The sequence below is a fragment of the Eptesicus fuscus genome, chromosome 23, assembly GCF_027574615.1.
Source record: "Eptesicus fuscus isolate TK198812 chromosome 23, DD_ASM_mEF_20220401, whole genome shotgun sequence".
Lineage (NCBI taxonomy): Eukaryota > Metazoa > Chordata > Mammalia > Chiroptera > Vespertilionidae > Eptesicus > Eptesicus fuscus.
In genome coordinates, this window is record NC_072495.1 from 24,360,907 (window position 1) to 24,376,189 (window position 15,283).

Consider the following 15,283-nt stretch of genomic DNA (forward strand, 5'->3'; position numbering starts at 1 on the left):
CAGTTCTGTTGTTTTTATAGGTTTGGGACCTTTAAAAATAAGGAATAGGAAAATTCCAGAATGTTCAATTACATGATCATTCCTTTCTTGAGTTGACAGGTCACTGGGTGGCAGTATTGCCTGCATATTTTCAACCATTGTTTGATAAATGTGGATCCCTATTTATGGGCAGGTTAAGTTTGGGTTACAGTTACAGAAAACTCAGGATCTTGTTTTGTTTTTCACCAAAACTTGAAAATCACGGCTAAAAGTTACTTTTAAAAGTTCTTTCACAGGTTTAAAAACTAAAAAACCTTAGTGACAAGATAGTATTATAATCCAGTTCACTAAGTGCAGTGTTCAGACTTCACCAGTGGTTTTACAGTCTTTTTGCAGCAATACCTAAAACATCATTTGGTTTTATTGATAAAATGTGGTTTAGGCAGTGTAACATTTAATTCCTTGAAGGGGAGCCCTGGTCATTGTGGCTCGGTTGAGAGTTTTGTGCATTGAAAGGTCACTGGTTCAATTCCTGGTGAAGGCACAAGCCCAGGTTGTAGGTTTGATCCCCAGTGAGGGGGATGTGCAGGAGGCAGCTAATCGATCATTTTCTCTCTCCTCCCCCCTCTCTAATATCAATTAGAAACAAACATTTAATTCCTTGAGGGGAAATTCAGTTTTGTGTATATCCATTTGGTTCAAATATTCTACCAGTGGCATTACAGATATGACAACTCCAGCAAGATAGGGATGTCGTCTTTCAACAACTGATTAGTGGGTAAGTAAGCCAGTCTTCCTGTCCCTTAATGAACATTGGGTCAAAGGGTAAAGATTTAATTCTTAGACTATTAGACTTTAACCTATGCCATAAAATATTCCTGGAGTACGCAGTATTACCTTCTGTCTACAGTTCTGTGCCTACGTTGTGTTTGCTCTAATAGTATTCCTAGAAAAGCAAGGAAGCACACACAGATTGGTGTTACAAGGCCCAGGGAAAAGGTGTGCAGGCATGTCACCTGACTTTTAATCTCTTATTATGGACAGCCCTCTGCACTTAATAGAAATTGTGTTTTGGTTTTATAGGTAAAGGTCTTGATTTTTATTTCTAACCATTCCATTTTAGTGTTTCAATATGAAGACGTCTTGAATACCAGGTGTTTTCTCAAGACTGAGGAGTGTTTAGTAATTTTCACCCATCTGTGCAGGAAATGAAAACCCTGATAACCTACACAGGTTATGTATGTCCTGTGTGTGATTCCTGTTAGTACAGCTGCCTCTTTCATGTGATGTCATTGAATGTAAATTACTTGAGCCTCAATTTCCAGATGCTTCTGCTATTTTGATGGAAGCTTAAAATGCATCTGTAATTACATCTGCCTACACAATCTCTAAATAGATTCTCAGCTCTTAAGTTTTTCAGTTATAGAAAATCAGGTGATCAACTTTTTAGTCATGAGGACAGCTGGAGACTGTCCCTACGTTTACGATACAGAAACTCAGTCTAAGCAAGCTTGCAGGCCACGCACCAGGATCGGGCTCTGGCTTCAGTGGCCAGGGATCTTAGGCTGTCTTGCCTTCAAGTGTGCTTGTGGACATGCCTCCAATCACACTGGAAGCGTTCCCTTGTACTGGGTTGAAACTATAGCCTGTTGTGCCTTGCGGCTTGGAACTGAATCCTATCTTTGTCTACTCATTCAGTTTGACCTCCCCAGAGGTTGCCTTAACATTGGCATAGAATGCTGGCATAGGTGAAATGTCAGTGAGGGAAACCCTTTACTATCTCGTAAAAGGATTCCCAAAAGGATGAGGAGGCCATCAAGTCTCTAGAACTGGTTCATTGTTTTATGAAACAAGTTCTAGAGTATGTATATCTAATTCTGTAATTAAAACCCTTCCAAATTGGATTAGGAGAGAATAGCTAATATTTTAGTGCTTGGGATGGTGCCTAGAATATCCTAAGTGCTTATAATACACCATCTCTGAATCCTTTAGCAACTGGTAGATATACTATTATTTATGCCCCTTTACAGATGAGGAAATAAGTGGTACGTCCAGGATTACCCAGCTAACCAGTGGCAGAGTTGAACCCAGGGAGTCTGATTCTAGAAAGTGCTCTTAAACCCTTCAATAATGGCAAGAAAATCTTGATATTGAATGGCATGCCCTTCTCTCACAGGAGACGGTATAGCAAAACAGTGGTTAAGGGTTCTAGCTCTGCCACTTACTAGCTGTGATAATGGTCTGTTAGGCTGAAGAAATGATCTGAAATATAGTAACTGCTCAAAGAGTAGATTATATCACTTATGGCCTTCAGGAATTTTAGCAACCAGTAATTACAGGGGGAAAAACCTTCAGGCACTTTATAAGGGGCATGCTCACTGAAGGATAAATCACTATCACGGCAAACAATGAAACACCTGGGGAGAACATGATAAGATCCAAGAAGGAATCATAGAACAAAGACTGCATTGCACTTTTTTAATTGCATGGGTAGTTTTAAATAAATGAAGAAAGCACCTTCCAAAAGTTACACTAGCAGGGAAAGATTCTGACAAGCATTTACATAGTAAATTTCTATAACTTTACAAAGATTCTTGATCTTTACTTGAACTGTACATGAGGGAAAGGAGCCCCCTCAGCTAGGTTTCTCTCTGCTTGCAGAAGCAAACTACAGTACCTACAAATCAGAGGCAGGTCTAGGATGCTGAGAAGAGAAATGATAAAGGGCCGTTCATAAATTCCCTGTCTAATGTCCCTTTGTAAGTACTTTAGAGCAAACTACTGCCCTTAAGATACAACCTCAAAAGCTGTAATTCTGGATATAGTACTATATCTGAGTACCTTGGACTGCTGAATGTCTCAAAAGACAATACTTGGGCTGACCTGTGAGGTTTAACAAATACTTTGCTGTGCATCTTCTACTTTGGCTTTTTGAATGAAGCACAGACAGGCTTCTCTGCTATCTTCCAGGCAGTGTAAAAATCAAGGAAAAGGGCCATGTTGGGTCATTCTTTAGACACTTATCAGCTGGGGAAAGAGTTCATTGGCAAAAGTGTCCTCCCAGGAATGGTCTACACCAAGCAGAGAGGACATGTCGCTGAAAGGGGAAGGGGAGCCCTCATATGTACAGTCACTATACGCATCCAGGAGGCAGGAAGATGGCTTCAGGCAGTGGCTGGAGGAAAGTAGATCTGGGATCCCCAGCTCTGGAATGAAGTCATCTACAAGTTCTTCCTTCACTGAGACGGCGAATTCAGGGTGATCTTTCTCTGAGGGGCTGGAAGGTGCTTCCTCAATTTTCACTACCACATCAGCTTGGCTCTCTGTCTCAGAGGGCATCTCTAAGACCAGGGGCTTGGTATATACGTGGTCAAAACGAATCAGTTCATTAATGGCTTCCAGCTTGGCTGATGACGTCCCCAGTGATGGAGAAGGGGAGGCTGGTAAGGAACTGGGTCCTTCTGGGTAGACCTCTGGGAGCTGCTCCAGGCTGGTCGAGTCTGGAGAAGGACATCTGAGGAACATGACTGGGTCCAAGTTGAACAGGATGCCCAACAGGATATCAGACTGCAAGAGGCAAAAATTAGAATGCACCTGAGAATCTACCTAGAACACGAAGTACCAGGTCCTGTAATATAAATGAATCATTATGCTATAGGACAGTGGTCGGCAAACTCATTAGTCAACAGAGCCAAATATCAACAGCACAACGATTGAAATTTCTTTTGAGAGCCAAATTTTTTAAACTTAAACTTCTTCTAACGCCACTTCTCAGGCCGTGGCATTTTGTGGAAGAGCCACACTCAAGGGGCCAAAGAGCCGCATGTGGCTCTCAAGCCAGTTTGCCGACCACGGCTATAGGATAACCTCCGGAACCCACCAGACCCATTTATCTACACTTCACTCCATGTCCTGAATCACCTGGAAACAGGAAGATAGTTGATGTTCAACCCTATACCAACCCAAACCAACTTCTGTCCTAATCTGGCAGGTAGGAATATCGGGCATCAAACATGGAATTAACTAGTGATACACCTCTTCAGTAAATCCAAACAACCCCTACCTCAGAGTCTGAAGAGTCAACACTGTCAGAATCCATGGGGAGATGTTCTGGAGGGGTGACAACTGGGCCTGCACCTGCTGCAGAGGTGCACGTAGTCTGAGTGCTGCGGACTCAGCAGACCCGGCCACTGGCCTCGCTCCATTCCCCTGGAGGAAAAACCAAAGTGAATAAACGGCTGAGAATCCCCAAGGAAATGCTCACCAGGCAGCTGTGATTCGCAACTTCCAATAAATTTAGAAAACTAATCTTTAGAGCTGAAATGTTTCCCTGACCTCTGTTATTTCCATTTTCTTGAGTCCTCAAGAAAAGATGAGAAAAGGGAGTAAGACTAGCTTTTTAAAAATATATAATTTTATTGATTTTAAAGAGGAAGGGAGAGGAAGGGAGAGAGAGATAGAAACATCAATGATGAATGAGAGAGAATTATTGATTAGCTGCCTCCCTGACCAGGAATCAAACTGTGACCTACTGGTTCACAGGTCGATATTCAACCACTGAGCCACATGGGCCAGGCAAAACTAACTTTTCATTGTGGTTTTGCATGCCATGAAACACTTTCACTCCCCAAAGGCTCAAGCAGTACTGACATTCTTAAATAATATCCTAGTGATATTCTCTGTAAGAATAACATTCCTAAGTAATACAGTAGTAAATTCAGGCCCAGAATCTGTTCGGATAGCAATTATTTTAAAGTTTGTCCTGAACATTACCTCCACAGAGTAGAACGGCACTCCTGTCAATCTTAGACCACTTAAGCATTGTCACTGATTTGACATAATCCATAAATTAAAAGCCATAAATCTTCTATCAGAGAAGTGTCCCTATCAAAATGAGTCCTTTCCTTACTTATTCATATTCATCAAAAAGCTTCTATAATTTTAGTAGCATTCAAAGTCAGATTTGACTGGCTCTCTTACGCTGGTTCTCCCTAACACTGGCACATCTTAGGAGCTATCGGCATTTGTTAGTACTTGCTCTTAAAGCACCATGTAACTTATTAAGTATTAGGGCTTGTACTATTCAATGCACACTTGAAAATAAGTAAGTGCCATTAAAGAGGTCATGTCATGCCACTTAGAAACAGGTCTGACATACGTCACCAGATAAAGGAGATCCTTACCTTGGTCTCTTCCTCCTCTTCTGTAGCCAGGGCATCCATGCCCAGGCGCTGTCTTAACTCCTGGTTCTCCACCACAAGGCCATGAGTTTTCTCTCGTAAAAGTTGATTTTCCAGCAAAAGTTTCTGGTTCTGGAAGAAAGTTCATAAGAGTCTGTTAAAACATCTAATTCTTTCACTTAATACACCTGATGGCGTTTCACTTCAATTAATTTCCCTTCCTTCTCCTTTGGGAAAACTATGCTTATTCAGTTCACACTAGGTATTAGAAGGCCCCAGGTCATAATTACTAAAAATAAGCTATTTAATAAGAAGTGTCAGTTCATGGGGTCACAAATAACACAATGCCTCCAACTAATATATACCTCAGCAAAGGGTGACTTGTAGCTTTAGTTTAGATATGATGTTTTAAAAAAAAATCCTATCTTGAACTGGCAAGTAATAACAAAATTGGACCATAAAATCAAAATATGTAAAAAAATAATATAAATAATCATTATTTTGGATGTGTCAATGGCAACAGTTTAGGGGAAGGGAACCGTTAGTGGACTTTGGCCACGCCAGGAAGGGACTCAAGTTTAAGCAATGATTTCTTTCCTAATCTATTCTTAATTTCTTAGTACTTACTACCTTGATAAACATTGTCGTAATCCGCCAACTTTGAAACAGATCTAGTACCACATGCCTGAGGGTGGGTCCTTTAACCAACGACCTGCCTACCCTAACTTAGACTTAACTTTTAATCACATGTTCCATTTTATTCTAAAGGGACCAAAACAACTTGGGATGGGCAGCAAGGATCAGAACATTTGCCAAGGAAGGATATACAACAGAGAGAAGAGCTCAGCCTTAAGTATTTTTTACCTCTTCTTCCAAATCTACCACTTGTTGCTCCAGCTCGCTCATTCGAGCTTTCTTGCGGTCTCTGGCAGTCTGGGCTGCTACTCTGTTTTTCAGTTTCCTGAGAACAGAAGGGACATACCACAACTGAGTCATCTCCAGCCTTATTTATATCTTTATTTGAAAACTCGGCCAGCTGGTGCTTTCACATAAATGTACAGTATCCGGTAGACGAGTGGTAAAATACGATCCAGGCTTCTTCCCCTCAATAAAACCAAACCAAACAAAAACACAGCCTTCTTTCAGCCTGTCTTTGAAGACCTGCTTTATTCTCTCTCGTGTTGCTTGATTCTCTCCCATGTTGCATCATCCACTTCGGTCTCATTCTGGCCACAGCACGGGGGCTGGACACAAATATTCCTCTTGCAACATAAGAACTTTCTTCCTCCCCTTTCCACTCCCCCCTGCTTCCTGACTCCCAATTCCCTCGAACAGGATCCAACTAGGACAGATCCAATCTAGCGAAGGCTGCTATCAGCCCTCTCTCCCTGATGCCTTTCGCTCTAAGGCTGAGATCCCGGGCAGACCCCGGGGCTGGAGCCCCGTCTGCTCCAGGAGGCACTTAATCACCAAGTGCACAATGATCAGAAAGGAAATAACCCTACAGAGGACTAAGTCACCAGCATTTCCTTTCCCCCTCGCCCCAACTACGTCATGAAGTCAATGCCATTTTAAGGCTGCGGTGACCTCAGAGTCCTTTCAAACAACTGTCATTTCAGCTGCCCCTCCAAATAAAGTAGGTAAACCGAGAGGATAATCGACTCCAAGTTCAACAAAGCTGAACGACTGGACTGTGGTCACTCCACACCCCCAGCTCTAGGCATCATCCCTCATGAGACAGAAAAGAAGGAAATAAAAAAGGCTTCAGCAGCCCGGACTCCACGCAGCGCGGTGGATGCGGCCAGTCCCGACTTCCTGCCCCGCCCCGCCCCGCGCCGCGCCACGCTGGCATCCGACCCGCCGGGCCGAGGGCGCCCGAGCGCTGCCCGATCCAGACCCAGGGCCCCTGGGCCCGGTTTCGGACCCGATCTCACACCCGGGCCCCTCGCCCACCTCCGCAGCGCCTTCTCCTCGGGACTCAGGTGGGTGAGGCGCTGTCGCTTTCGCGCCAGGGGCGGCCCCCCGCTCTCCGCCTCCGAGCTGGCCCCTCGCTGGCCCGGCAGCATGAGTGGCACATTCCGGCCGGCCGGGGCTCCGGCGGCGGCGGCGGCGGGCTGGCCGGACAGAAGCAGCACTTTGGGGGCCCCGGCCGCCGGGCTCTGCGCGGACGCCACCACCACCATGGCCCGAGAGTGTGTACGCGAGTGCGCGCCGCCGCCGCCCAGCCGCCGGGACCGGCCGCGCCCAGCCTTTCTACGATCGTGGCCTCCCGCGATTGGCCAGTGCCGCGTGACGCGTAGAGGACCTCGTCTCCCATTGGTTCAGAGGACCCGGCGGAGGCGGGGCCAAGGCGTCCAGCGTGGCGGCGGCTTTTCCCGGCAGGGTGTGCGGGGGCATTTTCCTCGGGGGCGTCCGGAGAGACCCAGCCCTGGGCGGGGGCGGGGACCCCAAGACCTGGGGACCCCCAGGCTACAGAGAAAGGGTCGGGGCCAGGCGGAGTTTCCTTAACAAACTCACCCCCCTCCCCCTAGGCTGACGCATTTTTACTCCGAGTGACAGAATTTCATTCCAAACTGAGGTATTTCCAGACGGACGACTTTTTTACCGAGACCAACAGATTTTTATCTCTGGCCGGCAAGACTTTATCTCTTCCCGGAGTGGACGGGAAGTCGGGAGAGAGCCGAATCGGGCCTTGGGTTGGAAAAAAAAAAAAAAAAAAAGCCCTATAAAGAAATTCCGCGAAATACGAGCCTTGAGAAGATGAGATTGCGCACTTGACAGGGTTTCATAAAACGATAGGTGTGGGAATGCATGTCATTTAATTTTTCTTTGCATTTCTAAGCTCTATTATAACACCTTTTATAATATCTATTATAAAAGCTCTAGTCTAAGCGTTATATTATAATTCTTTTTTCACGAGAAAAATATTTCACGTGTAAAAACGAAGGGAAATCCAAGGCTCCTGCCGGGCGGCTGCGGATCAATGGGTGTGTGTGTGTGTGTGCAGCGATGAGCAACACTCGTAGCCAGGGATTGGAATATATGCAAAAAGGGAAAAGATGGACTGGGTCTTGGTGATTCTAGGGTGTTACTATGTCAGATTAGCTCTTCAATTACATTTTGGTGGGGAGGGAACAGGATGGGAAGAAGGAGCTAAAGCAATTCGGTCTCCTGCTCTGCAGGCTCTTTAAAGGGACACAGTTCCTGGTTTTCCCCGGGGCTGCCCCCTGAGTCTCCTAACGCGTATTCTTCTTCCTCCAAATTGGCAGAGTGAAATCGGTGACCGTTCATTTAAAGTGAGCTGGTTCAGCTCACAGTGTCCCGAGCACACTCTGCTTGTCTGGGCTGAAAAGAGGTGGCCGCAGTCCCAGATGCCACTGGACAAAGAAGCCTGCCGCCTTAGCTTCCATCAGCCATGAGCTGTGCATGGGCCCTCCTGTGCCTGAGAGTGGCTTCTGGTCTCCCAGGCCTTTTGGGAGAAGTTTTTGGAGTTCCTTCAGGTTGAGAACTGCACCTATAGGTTCAAGGACCTTGGAAAGCTGTACAACGTTCTGAGAAAAGTCATGTCATTGTCATGCAACCTATTTAAAAAAAATACATATTTTTAGTGATTTTAGAGAGGAAGGGAGAGGCAGAGAGAGAGAGAAACATCAATGATGAGAGAGAATCACTGATCAGCTGCCACCTGCACGCTCCCTACTGGGGATTGAGCCGGCAAAACCCGGGCATATGCCCTTGACCGGAATGGAACCTGGGACATGTCAGTCCTCAGATAAATGCTCTATCCACTGAGCCAAACCGGCTAGGGTGGTCATGCAACCTTTTATTTATTAAGTTAACATTTGTGAAGGCCAAGAAAAACTAAGAAATTTAAATCATTTAAGGCATAAGAAGAAAATGCATGAGGCCTCTACAGTGCAATGAGGAACCTTATGGAGAAGGCACGGGATGCTGGCGCAGAGGAGGAGAAAAGGTGGATGGATTGCATTTTGGTGAGTGGGGTAGAAAAGGGAGGTTGAAATGGACTCCCCCAGTTTTGTTTTCAAGTCTTTTATCTTTTTGATAAAATTTAAAATCCTGCTGAAACGCAGTAATTTGACAGTGCAGATTGCTATCCATGAAGTCTCCAACGCCCAAGTGCAAACCTTTGAACAGTTTCATATCCTCTATGTAAGATGAATCTGATAATTCTTGCATCAGATGCCATTAGTATGTTAAAACATTTACTGGGCATTTGTGATAAGAGCTATAAAAATAGATAAAACACAAAGTTCTTCGTCTTTGTGAAATGTAGGAAAACAGTGATGAGAAGCAGTAGATCGTTACGTCTAAATAAGTGCCAGTGTAACCAAACAAAATAAAACCCAGTAACAAAATGAAACCAAAATTCGAGAACTGCTTCTCTCATATAGTAGTCACTCATCACTAAAATCTGGCTATTGAGCCCTTGAAATGTGACTACTCTGAATTAGAATGTACTGCAAGCATGAAAATACACCCTGGATTTGAAGACGTAGTATAAAAAAATACCTCACGAATCATTTTTATGTTGATTATATGTTGGAATGATGGTATGTTTGATATTTTGAGTTAAACTATTTTTTGTGGGGTGTTTGTTTGTTTGTTTTGTTTGGTTGGTTTTTGTGTGTTTTTTTGCCCGTTTCTTTCTTAAATTGGCTGCTAACCTTTTTTAAAGTACACAAGTGGCTTGCATTCTTTTTCTATTGGATAACCCTGGTAGAGATTACATTTGGGTGAGGGAGATGGCACAGATAAAGAGAAAGAAGGGAAATAAAAGCGCACTAGGGTTCCTGCCTCCTTTAGGGAAAAGGTATGCGTAATGACTGATCCTAGACACTGTTGGGACACATAGGCGCGCTGATAGTGATTTTAGAATTCATGTGCATGTACCTCTGAGGACACACAAAGACTCTCCAAGCCACACGTGTGGGTACGTGGGGAAAACCTCTTTTCCAAGATCCCCATGCCGGAGAACGGTGCCTCTCCAGTGGCTCGTTTTTCCCACCTCTCTCTGCACAGGCACACCCCTGTACCCTGCAGAGGGGAGACCCTCATTCCACTCGCGCTTATTCTTCCCCAGGTGCATGGCCCTGATGTTGACAAGCCTCCGGGGTTCCAAACAAATAGGCCGGGCAAGCTACTGGTGATGGCATTGAGGGGGAAAATGACCCTCACCACTGAGTATCAAACCCCTTTCCAACCCCATTGGTTCTCATTCTTCTTTTCAGTAAAATTGATGGAAGACAAAATTAGGTTGTCAGCTGTGAGTTTAACACGATAATTTTTAGTGATGGGTCGGTATGTGACTTGGCTCCTAACTCGAAAGATGGTCCAACAATTGAAGGACGTTGTTAAAATAAAATGCCTTCCATTCCCATTCACTTAGCTTTATGAACAGTGGTTTGGGGCACTTACATTTTTTTAAATGAAACATAAAATAAAATTTGATGCCAAATCCTGTCTCATTATAGCAATAAGTACTATTAATCCATTAATCCAAACATATATTTCCAATACAATTCTACTTTCTATGTTTAATAATTATTTATAACAATTTGGAATATAGCTTTGATAAACTATAATAAACTATCTTATTTTAATTATTTTAATTCTGCTTTATGCAGAATTATTTTTATGGTAAGAAGAAAGTTTTAAAATACTTATATGTATATATTTACTTTTTTGCAGGGTAGCCTATTAGATAATCAAAATAAACTCTTAAGCATAAAACTATATTACATTGGAATAAAAGTCTGTAGAGAAAGTAGAATGGCAATAAAACTTAAAGGAAAAAGAAGTGAAATAAAATTGCAGATTCTTATTCTAACCCACAAGGTCCTATTGTACTTTATGGGTTAAAAATCTATTACTACATTATTTATTTTGATTCTCAGAGCATTAAGTACATTCACATAGTTGTATAACTATCACCACTACTTCCAGAACTTTTTCATCACCCCAAATAGAAACTCTGTACCCATTAAGCAATAATTCTCCATTCCTCCCTTCCCCCAGCCCCTCGTTACCTCTGTTCTACCTTCTGTCTTTATTAATTTGCTTATGCTACTTGCCGCATATAAGTGAAGTCATACAGTACTTGTCCTTTCGTGTCTGATTTATTTCACTTAACATAATATCTTTGAGGATATTCGTGTAGTATGTATGGGAGCCTCTTTTTGACATGTGTCCTTTCTGACATGTCCCAATCATTCTTTGAACACGTCCTTCTTTTCTGGCAGAACAGGATATTGCCACTTCACCTATTCTTTCCCAGGCCAGCCCTGGAATCAGTCATTTCTCCAAGGAGCTCTGGCTCCTTTTAGTGAAGAATCATATTTAGTGACAAAGATCTGGGCACTAGGTATGTTCATGGCTACTGGGGTATCTTTGCTTCTTAAATTCTCTCAGTGAAGAGAACTTGGAAATATATTTATGTGTATGTATATATATATATGGTATATATGTATTTTAAATATATTTTTATTCATTTCAGAGAGGAAGGGAGAAGGAGAGAGAGATAAAAACATCAATGATAAGAGAGTATCATGGATCGGCTGCCTCCTGCATGCCCCAACACTGGGGATCAAGCCCGAACCCTGGGCATGTGCCCTGACCAGGAATCAAACCGTGACCTCCTGGTTTATAGGTAGATGCTCAACCACTGAGCCACCCTGGCCGGGCTAGAAATATCTTTTTAGTTCAGAGTGCCCTGCAGAAGACAGCCTCCAGGTTCCCGGGGAGCTGCGGAGAGCCGGGTAACAGTTCGGGCCACATGTATAAGTGGAAGTTCCAGGCAGAGAGGATTCCAGGAAAGTTTGTTAAATGGAAGAGACTCAATTAGAAAGCCTCTCATCTTCTGCCTGTTGCCCTTTTCCTCTAAATCTGTCTTACCTGGAATGCTAACGAAAGGTCAAAAGATTGAGAAAGTTCACCAGCCATCTTGCAAGTCTGAGCAGGGAAGCCACATGCTAAGGATATCAGAGGGGGAACGACAACAAGAAGTCTGGGTTCCTGGTGGCACCAGGGAGTGGCCCTCTAGCCCTGACAACTTCAGACTGCCCACTTCCAGACCCCAACTTACATGAGGAATATTAATACCGTGGTGGCCGGGTTCTTGTCACAAGCCATACAACACAGTCCTCACTTTTTAAAAAAAATATTTTTTTTTATTGATTTTTTTACAGAGAGGAAGGGAGAGGGATAGAGAGTTAGAAACATCAATGAGAGAGAAACATCCATCAGCTGCCTCCTGCACACCTCCTACCTGGGATGTGCCCGCAACCCAGGTACATGCCCCCGACCGGAACCGAACCTGGGACCTTTCAGTCCGCAGGCCGACGCTCTATCCACTGAGCCAAACCAGCCAGGGCACAGTCCTCACTTTCACAGGCACTTTACCTACCCGCTTGCCCTAAGTTAGGTTTCTCAGACACCGTCTTTGTTTTTTCGTGTGAATGGGCTCCTGGCACTGCTGAGGAACAAGTATGCTTGAGGAGAGCCACCGGGAGTAGGTGTGTCCCGGGGTCATAATTTTTATCAGCGGCACTTCCTTCTGACACCAGGAAGAAAGATAGTCCTATAACATTATAACATCACTATTCAGTGACATATAACTAACTGAGTTCAACGGGAAGCAATAATGAGCTTAAGGCTGTAGATTACTTTTCCAGCTTATCTGTCTCTCCCACACTCCGGTCCTATCATTTTCTTGGCATATTCTTTTCCCCTGAGTTTGCCCGGCAAAACCCCTGCTCATTGCTCTGTCTAAACCACCACCGTTTTCCACCCTCAGCATTATTGACTCTTGGGGCTGGACCATTCTTTGTTATGGGGGGCTGTCCTGTGCACGGTAGGGTTTTAGTAGCATTCCTGGTTTCTACCCACTAGATGCCAATAAGCAGCACCTAGTCCCCGCCCTCTCCCAGTTATGACAACCAAAATGATCTCGACTTCCAAATGTTCCCTGGGAGCCAAGGTCTCCCCGAGTTGAGAACCACTTCTCTAAACTCATGTCAAACAACAGCCCGCTCCGCACCTGCTCAGTTCCCATGCAGTCCTCCACAGACTTCCAGCAAAACACCTGTGACGCTTGGCGGTACAAGTGCACCTGCCTGGATCTCCCATATCAGACTGTAAGCTCCTTGAAGGCAAGGACTGCGTCTGACTCATTTTTGTATCCTTCTGTTTGTTTATTTTTATTTTATTTTTTAAAATATATTTTTATTGATTTCAGAGAGGAAGGGGGAGGGAGGGAGAGACATATCAATGATGACAGAGAATCACTGATTGGCTGCCTTCTGCACACCCCCTACTGGGGATCGAGCCCCCAACCCGGACATGTGCCCTTGACCAGAGGGGAACCTGGGACCCTTGAGTCCACAGGCGGATGCTCAATCCACCGAGCCAAACCGGCTAGGGCCCTCTGTTTATTGACTAAACAGATTTCAAAATAGTTCAGGAGAAGAATGGGACTAGAACTCAGGAATTCTTGCTCCCCCGTGCTATGATTTTGACACTGTTCAAGATTCACGTGTCCCATGCCGTTTCTTGGTTGTCATATTTTATAAACTTCCATGCTGTAGTCAAGAGGCAGATCCTAGCAGGAAGGCACTGCATTGCTCCTTTTTCTAAACACCAATTAAAAATGGGAAAGAAAAGCAAACAGTTTTTCATATCCTCACAAGGAAAACCCCTCAAAGGATACAGAAAAAGTGAAGAGCAAAGTCCTGTATAATATTTTTGTTTCCCTAATGGAACCCACGCTTCATCTGAATCTTCTAGAAAGTGCTACGTACACTCCTCGCCCAGGTCCCATTTCCCTCCCGATGTCATTTGACACAACTAAGAAACCAGTCTGGATGCACAGGGCTTCGTTACCCTCTGGGAAATGGACGAAGTTTTTAGGTTTGCTAGGACTCGGGATCCCGGTGCTTTTAATTTTATGATCGTGGGGTGTGAGTTTTTAAAGGAGGACATTTAGGAACCGTTGGAGTGAAGTTGAGACACTGAGCAGGAAATCCTCCTGGCCCCGGTGACGAATGTTTCCTTCGATCCTGGGCAGAGGCGTTGCGACACTTCCTGAAGCTCATCCGTGAGGATTCGGGTTCTGAGAAATTCAGCACCCCCTCGGCTTCTGCAAAACAGCGACAGTTCGTCCGTCCAGTAAGTTAAACCGAGCCAAACAGGGCACGACAACAAAAGGAAAAGATCCGACTGAACAGTGTGAAGCTATCCGCTCCGCCTGTGGTCTTGTCTCTTGGAAGAAAGCACAAACTCCCCAGTGTGAGTGCCTTTGTGGGCGCGCAGGTTCAAGCGCGGCAAGAGAAGCAAGTTTTGTCTTACGTGAAAGCAGTTTGAGAGCAGCGGGCCCCCTCCATTTGTACTAGAATGAATCTCAGTTCACTGGTTTTGGAAAAAAAAAATTTAATGTATGTTTTATTTTGGTGTAATTTTAGATTTACAGAGGAGTTACCCAGGCAGGACAGAGGATTCCCTTATAAATCCCCACCCATTTCCGGTTCCCCTCATGGTATCCACTGACATTATCAATGGGACATTTCCCCAAACTAAGAAACCAACACGGACACATTACGACGACTAACCAATTCTAGACGTTATTGGGATTTCACCAGTTTCCCCCTGAATGTCTGTGGTCTGTTCCAGGATCCTGCCTTGGTTTTGCTCCTGAGGGTACCTGTGCTGTTGCAAAATGGTTTTTGACCCACTTCAGTAAATAATATTTATTTGAAGAGCTGAATTTACTCAAGTGGAACCTTCCCGGGCACGTACATACTCTGAAGCGTTGACTCCAAAATAACAACTGGATTCTTTCCCCATTGCTTTCATTTTTATTATTATTATATTTTTGTTAATCCTCACCCGAGGATATTTTCCCATTGGTGTTTTTTAATCCTCACTCTAGGAGTAAGGATATTTTTTCCCATTGATTTCAGAGAGGAAGGAAGAGAGAGAGAGAGATAGAAACATCCATGATGAGAGAGAATCATGGATCAGCTGCCTCCTGCAAGTGCCCCACTGGGGATCGAGCCCACAACCCAGACATGCGCCCTTGACCAGAATCGAACCTGGGACCTTTCAGTTCC

General features: G+C 44.4%; 1 protein-coding gene and 1 long non-coding RNA gene across 3 annotated transcripts; one reads left to right on the plus strand and one right to left on the minus strand.

Annotated features, from left to right (window-relative positions):
• Positions 1 to 2,443: 2,443 nt before the first annotated feature.
• Positions 2,444 to 7,396, minus strand: XBP1 (X-box binding protein 1). Its single transcript, XM_008142480.3, is given in 6 exon segments — positions 2,444 to 3,546; positions 4,043 to 4,126; positions 4,129 to 4,188; positions 5,163 to 5,291; positions 6,024 to 6,120; positions 7,113 to 7,396. Coding segments are annotated over 6 exon segments (1,155 nt in total). The 5' UTR covers positions 7,343 to 7,396; the 3' UTR covers positions 2,444 to 2,991.
• Positions 7,397 to 7,502: 106 nt separating this feature from the next.
• Positions 7,503 to 15,044, plus strand: LOC129148129 (uncharacterized). 2 transcript variants are annotated; one of them, XR_008555309.1, is made up of 3 exons: positions 7,503 to 7,542; positions 9,044 to 9,151; positions 14,149 to 15,044. It is a non-coding gene; the product is annotated as an uncharacterized LOC129148129 (long non-coding RNA). The 2 variants fall into 2 exon arrangements; XR_008555308.1 differs by having other exon boundaries at positions 7,513 to 7,641.
• The last annotated feature ends 239 nt before the right edge of the window (positions 15,045 to 15,283 follow it).